Source organism: Hyperolius riggenbachi, chromosome 6, assembly GCF_040937935.1.
Source record: "Hyperolius riggenbachi isolate aHypRig1 chromosome 6, aHypRig1.pri, whole genome shotgun sequence".
NCBI classification, from domain to species: domain Eukaryota; kingdom Metazoa; phylum Chordata; class Amphibia; order Anura; family Hyperoliidae; genus Hyperolius; species Hyperolius riggenbachi.
In genome coordinates this window covers 357,818,438-357,825,338 of record NC_090651.1, presented here as the reverse complement: position 1 = coordinate 357,825,338, position 6,901 = coordinate 357,818,438, and the positions used below count along the sequence as shown (strand labels likewise).

The window sequence follows — 6,901 nt, the reverse complement described above, 5'->3', positions numbered from 1 at the left end:
TGCAGTGATTGGTCCAATCGTGCAATGTGATCGGTCCAATCGTGCAATGTGATTAATCCAATCGATTTCACTAAAAAGTAATCGTCCCGGAGTGTGTGTGGATGTAAGCAACAGCTAACCCACCTAGCCCGGCGCCTCACTTCTGATGCGCTCCGCGTCGCTCTCCATCTTCTGACACTTCCGCCTGTACAGCAGGACTTCCAGTTTAGAAGATGAAAGTGTCAGAAGATGAAGAGTGGCATGGAGCGCACCGAGAGTGAGGCGGCGGCCTAGGTGAGTTAAAGGACAACTGCAGGGAGAGGTATGTGGAGGCTGCCATATTTATTTCCTTTTAAGCCATACCAGTTTCCTGGCTATCCTGCTGATCCTCTTCCTCGGCTCTAATACTTTTAGTCATAGACCATGAACAAGCATGCAGCAGATCAGTTGTTTCTGACATTATTGTCAGATCTGACAAGATTAGATGCATGCTTGCTTCTGGTGTGCGATTTAGACACTACTGCAGCCAAATAGACCAGCAGGGCTACCAGGCAACTGGTATTTGTTAAAAGGAAATAACTTTGGCAGCCTCCATATCCCGATCCCTACAGTTGTCCTTTAACCCCCGCTAACAGGTTAACCTTGTTGTTAAGGGGAAATAACCTGTGGTAGGGAAGTGGTTTTAATGTGTTCTACATGTACAAAGTCATGATTCTAGGCTGTTAGGTGATGTCAGGTATTGTGTGGTGTTGGTTATTGTCATTTGTTGCATATGTTCAGGTGTTGGGTCTGTGTTGTTTAGTCATGTCTCGTTGGTTGAATCGGTGGTATGTTTGAGCATTCTTCTGCTCAGGTCTTCATAACAGATTAATATTGTATGATAATGTTATCTTGATTTTGTTGTTTTTGGACATAGAAGTCCTGCGTTTATTTGCACATATATATGCAGAATTGATTGTTTTTTCTTGTTTCTTTGATCTTGTTTTTTGTTACAATTGGTCTGATTAATTGTTCAAATTATTTTATTTATTTGTATTATAATTGTAAATAATATTTTTCTAATAAAAATCTACACTGTAAACCACATCTTTCAAAAAGGGGTTCATCATTTCGTAATAACTTCCAGCCAGCATCTGTGTGTCTGTGTGTGCTTTGCACTCGCCTCATTGACTTTGATGCGGAAATTTTGACATTTATTTGGGATACCCAAAAGTGGGCGGGGCTAAAAACCCAGCCAGTAAAAATATAGCTATTTTCTACACTTTTTTTCTCCTACAGTTTTAGGAGGATAGTTGTGAAACTTTGCACATCTTTGGCCTTTAGCGGTTTAGGTTTACTTGCACTTTTTTTTAATGGTTCCACCCTCCATGCCCCTGGGCCAGCCCACCAAAGACCCAACTTTGTCTCATAGATTTTAATTGGAGAATTTCAAACTACCGCCAACCGTACAGCCCTAAAGCTAATTGGTCCACTGTGCAATGTGGTTAGTCCAATCATGCAATGTAATTGGTCCAATCTGATTGGTCCAATCATGCAATGTAATTGGTCCAATCTGATTGGTCCAATCATGCAATTTGATCGGTCCAATCTGATATATCCAATTGCCGCCAACCGTACAGCCCTAAAGCTAATTGGTTCACTGTGCAATGTGGTTAGTCCAATCATGCAATGTAATTGGTCCAATCTGATTGGCCCAATCATGCAATGTAATTGGTCCAATCATGCAATTTGATCGGTCCAATCTGATATATCCAGTTGTGGAATTTGATTGCGCCACTCTGATTGGTCCAATTGTGCAAAGTGAGTGGTCCTATCTGATTGGTCTGATTATGTAATGTGATTGGTCCAATCTGATTGGTCCAATAATGCAATGTGCCTGGTCCAATCTGATTGATACAATTGTGCAATGTTATTAGTCCAATCTGATTAGCCCAATCATGCAATTTGATTGGTCCAAACTGATTGATCCAATTTTGCTATTTGATTGGTCCTATCTGATTGGTCTAATTGTGCTATGTGACTGGTCAAATTGTGCAATGTGATGGGCCCAATCAGGCTGTATGATTGGTCCAATTGATTTCACACAAAAAAAAATAATTGTCCCGGAGTGAGTGGGGCAGTGTAAGCAAGGGCTAACTCACCTAGCCTGCCACCTGCCTTCTGATGTGCTCCACGTCGCTCTCCATCCTCTGACACTTCCTTTACAGAAGGACTTCCAGTGTAGGAGGTGGAAGTGCCGGAAGATGAAGAGCGGCATGGTGAGCTTTAGAATGGAGGTGGCGGCCTAGGTAAGTTATCCCCGGGTAACACAGCCCATGCACTGTGATCACATGACCAGCCCATCACATTTCTCCATGACCTCTCCTTTAGGGGAAATTCTAGGGTAGAAGGTTCATCACTATTTCACAGAGGCCACATGCGGGAGAATGCTGGCTGACATATAGAGGAGTGGAGATAAGTGTGAGAAGGTCCCGGCAGGAAAGATGTGGATGAGCACAAGCAGATCTCTCACTACCTATTAATCTCAGCGAGACATCTGCCAGTGTAGGGCTACCTTTACAATCATGTATAAGCTTTGATTATGTATACGCTTTGGCTTATAGGAAATCTCAGTAGATGATGATATTAATGTGATTTCTCTTTCTTTTCCAAGGCCCGAGTGGAATCCAGACCATCAGGACGCCACTCACTGTGGACAGCTTCAAGATCCATCACCGTCTTGGAGAGGGAGCATTTGGCAAGGTGAGTAATTGGACAGATTTCCCTGGAGGGAGGGGGAGGGGATGTCAGACCAGATATGGCTTTAGATAGTCATCTTTATTGGTCTCAGTGGAACTAGATATAGACAGGCAGCCCCCGGCCTGCAGCATTGTTGTATTGTGACGGTCCATCTTATCTATAGAACAATATGTTTTCTTCTCTGTCTCTTCCAGGTTCACCTTGCTTCCCATCTAGCCAGTGACCAACAACTGGCCATAAAAATGGTCAAAAAGAAAGACCCCGAGCTCATCTTCAGGGAATGTCAGGTCTTGGAGACCCTTAGGAAGGGTCCCTTCATCACCCAGCTATTTGGTACATTCCAGTCAGAGGTAAGTATTATTCCGTTCTACTATCAGCTCTCTCACCAGATCCCGTACCCATGCATCCCTTCCATTCCCCAAGAGCTTATAGAGATAAATGTATAAAGACAGCACTCTGTAAAACAGATGATTATCCAGCATAAATGCCCAGCTGGCACTTACATACCTGTCATGAGGTGTGCCAGCTCTGCACATGCCCTCCTTGTGTAGTAGGAGACCCCTTTATCCTGGTGCTGCAATGGTATAACCAAGTCCAGATTTATACTTTTTCCAGCACTAGACCAGCTTTCTTATAGCCCCTCTATGATCAGCAGCCCTTCTCTTTCTTGTACAGCCACCTAAGGCGGCATCTTCCCTCTTCCACTTGTTGCTGCCCACATGCAGCCTTCATATTCTATTTGCAGCCTCCTCTACAATATGCAGAAAACTCTCTTCCATGTCCAGCCATGCCACCTCAGGCGGGAGCCACCCAAGGCCCGGGCCTCTGTGGCCTTTACAGAAATCTGAGAAATTCCAAAAGGTCTGCACACTCCGTCAGCTCAAACAAAGCTGTTCATTAAACCAATCAGGTGCCAAATGTCCATTCAATAAACCAACGTGATGTTTCGGGGCCACAGCAGGTCCCCTTTATGAAGGCATGTACAGCACTGCAACCAAACAGTTACTATTCTGTACATGCCTTGATAAAGGGGACCCGCTGTGGCCCCGAAAACCTCCTGTCAGTTCATTTGATACCTGATGGTTAATAAACAGCTTTATTTGAGCTGACTGAGTGTGCGGACCTTTTGAAATTTCTTGGACTTTGGCTACGGTCTTACACCTCACAATCCCGCATGGTTTGCGTCTTCTTGTATAAATTTGCTTTACAGAAATCTGGACTTGGTTATAATAATTGCACATGGGACACCTGCTCAGACATATTATTCGGTGCAGTGCTGCATCTCACCACTAGAGGGAGAAGTCTCCATCAAGATTAGCTGACAGACAACGTTTTCAATGTTTGTATGAACACAATGTAAAATTACAACTATTCAAGGGAACCAGACAGGGTTAAAAAACAGCTTTTATACATACCTGGGGCTTCCTCCAGCCCCATACGCATGGATCGCTCCCACGCCACCGTCCTCTGCTGCCTGGATCCGCCGCCGTCCTCTGCTGCCTGGATCCGCCGCCACCGGGTCCCGTCATTGCCACGAGTCGGCCAGTCGGCCGATTCTCCGCATCACACGGAGCTCCCTCTATACAAGTACGCATGAGGCTGCCTACTGCGCAGCCTCATGCTTACGGGTATGGAGGGAGCCCCTGTGATGTGGACAATTGGCCGTGTCCGCAGGAAGTGACGGGCCCGGTACCGGCGGTTCCAGGAAGCGGAGGATGGCGGCGTGGGAGCGATCCAGGCTTATGGGGCTGGAAGAAGCCCCAGGTATGTATAAAAGCTGTTTCTATTTTCCAGGCTCCATTCCTCTCTGGTTCCCTTTAAGCTGTTTTTCAAAAAAATGTAAGGAAATCACCTCTGCTCCATTCCTTTATGTGCTGGTGCTGTCTTTGATATAACCCCTCAGAAAGAGAAAATAGCCGTATAATATGCTTAACCTGTCTTCTGTTCTGCCATTTTTTTACAGGATTACCTCTACATTGCCATGGAGTACATGAGCGGGGGAGAACTGTTGGAACTGATGGAACGGCTAAAAGTTGCTGACGAGCGCTTTGACCAAACAACCCTGAGGTAAGTTGCTCTGCTATTTTATAAAGCTAACAACTGCCCCTCTGGGGAGTTAATAAAAGCCCCTGTAGCCCATGGGGTCCCACCTCCCCATCCCCAATATGCAGAGCAGTGCAGGGAGCAGCGTATGTTACCTGTTCTTGTGCCACTCCCCTCCTCACAGCAGCTGTGCATTATGCTGCATACCTGTCACATGACATGGAAGAGGAGCCAGTAGCCATGTGGAGGTGTGCAGCACAGAGGCCACCCACTGTGGAGAGGATATGTGTGTGTGTGTGTGTGTGTGTGTGTGTGTGTGTGTGTGTGTGTGTGTGTGTGTGTGTGTGTTGCTAGTCTTCCTGTTACAACTATTCCATATTGTAAATTACCCTTATTAGAAAAGGTTGTGGTAAAATGCTTTATTTACATCACATCACTGTGGAGAAGTCATTTTACACACACTGAAATTTGTATTAGATCTTTTTAGAATGAGTAAGGCTGGGTGCACACACAACATAACGTTAAAAAAGGCTGCATTTTGTCATGTTTTCATTTTAAGTTGTGTGCATTTTTCGGTGCGTTTCCGATTTTTAACGCAAATGCGTTTTTCAAGCGTTTTGCGTGCGTTTTAATGCATTTGCGGTTTGCAGGTACAAAACGCATGTGAGATTTGTATGCATATTTTATGCTGTTTAATATTTCCATTTATGCAAATTACTAAGAAGACAACAGGAAGCGGAAATACATCAGATATCTTTATTTTTTTAAAACAAAAAGCATCAAAAACGCATACATAACTTAATACATTGCGTTTCAATTTACTTTCATTATGTGCGTTTTTGATGCGTTCATGCATAATATCCAACAAAACTAGCGATTTTAAAAATGCTAAAGTACAAACGCACACCCATGCATTTTTTTTATGCGGCCCATGGTGCATAAGACGCAGCGGTTTGCGCAACGCTAGCGTTTTTGCTATGTGTGCACCTAGCCACATGGATACATCTTTCTGCTTTATTTGTGTATTGAACATGTTATGCTAATAATTATTTTATTTCTCTTCCATCAGACTATTTGCTGCACAGATGATCATCGGCCTGGAGTACATCCACTCCAAGGGTATAATCCACCGAGACATCAAGCCAAATAACATCCTTCTGGACGGAGTCGGGAATATAAAGATCGCTGACTTCGGCCTAGCAGCACAAAACGTGTTTCAGCACGACACGATTAAAGGATCACGTGAATGGGCCGTGTACTATATGGCCCCGGAGGTGTGCCTAGAGATGGACTACGGCCACACCATAGATTACTTCTCTATGGGAGTCGTGCTTTGTGAGATGGCATGCAACAAACACCCATTCATGGTGGATTGTTATGATGAAGAATCTGCCGTTAGACGCTCCATTTGTAACGATTTACCAGATTTCTCAGAGGTGATGGACCTCACGCTGGAAGACTTCCTAGAGAAGCTCCTGTGCAAAAAACAGAAAGACCGTAAAGAACTGGTGAAAAACCTGAGGAAAGAGCCGTTCCTCAGCCGCATAAACTGGAAAGCTGTGGAGTCCGGAGAGGCGCAGCCCCCATTCCAGAACTACCACAGGAAAAACCAAGCGAGACCATAACTGTGCTGGATATCACAAATCTGAGGCACAGAAGTCCCGCCAGATAGAAGCTGAACGCTTTAAGTCGTATATAATTTGCCAGTGAGGGTTGGTGAGTTGTTTTGGGACACATACCAGCTTCCACCATCTACTCACTTGGGCAACAGCATTATACTATTTACATAGTTATAATAAAATAATGAAATAAAAAATGTAACTTGTCTTTTTGTATTACATTCTGAGATTGTAATTTAATGTATACAAGATACAATTTAGCAACAACAAATGGAAGGGCAGCTCCCACCAATAAGGAGTAGCAGACACGCTTGTGGTCCTACATGTCTTTGCCCAAAGAGGAATGAAGTACCAGTGTCAGGGCAGCCATCAGGGGGGACAACTGACACTGCAGTGATGGGCCCAGGGCATCTGGGGTAACACAGGGGGATAAAAGAGGCACAGGGGGAACAGAGGCAGACAAAAGAGGCACAGGGAGAAAAGAGATGAGATGGGAACATGAGGTCACACAGAAGGACACA

At 44.6% G+C, this 6,901-nt stretch overlaps 1 protein-coding gene across 1 annotated transcript; it reads left to right on the top strand.

The window, feature by feature from the left end:
• Window positions 1-228: 228 nt before the first annotated feature.
• LOC137522257 (protein kinase C theta type-like) lies at window positions 229-6,529 on the top strand. Its single transcript, XM_068242286.1, has 5 exons — window positions 229-256; window positions 2,633-2,721; window positions 2,913-3,068; window positions 4,682-4,785; window positions 5,831-6,529. The coding sequence occupies exons 1-5, from the start codon at window positions 229-231 to the stop codon at window positions 6,384-6,386; spliced, it is 933 nt and encodes a 310-aa protein (XP_068098387.1). The 3' UTR covers window positions 6,387-6,529.
• The last annotated feature ends 372 nt before the right edge of the window (window positions 6,530-6,901 follow it).

Coding starts and splice junctions, on each gene's coding strand:
- LOC137522257 (XM_068242286.1), top strand. CDS start 229: ATGAAGAGTGGCATGGAGCGCACCGAGA. Junction 257..2,632: donor TGGCATGGAGCGCACCGAGA/GTGAGGCGGCGG, acceptor TTCTTTTCCAAG/GCCCGAGTGGAATCCAGACC. Junction 3,069..4,681: donor TTGGTACATTCCAGTCAGAG/GTAAGTATTATT, acceptor ATTTTTTTACAG/GATTACCTCTACATTGCCAT.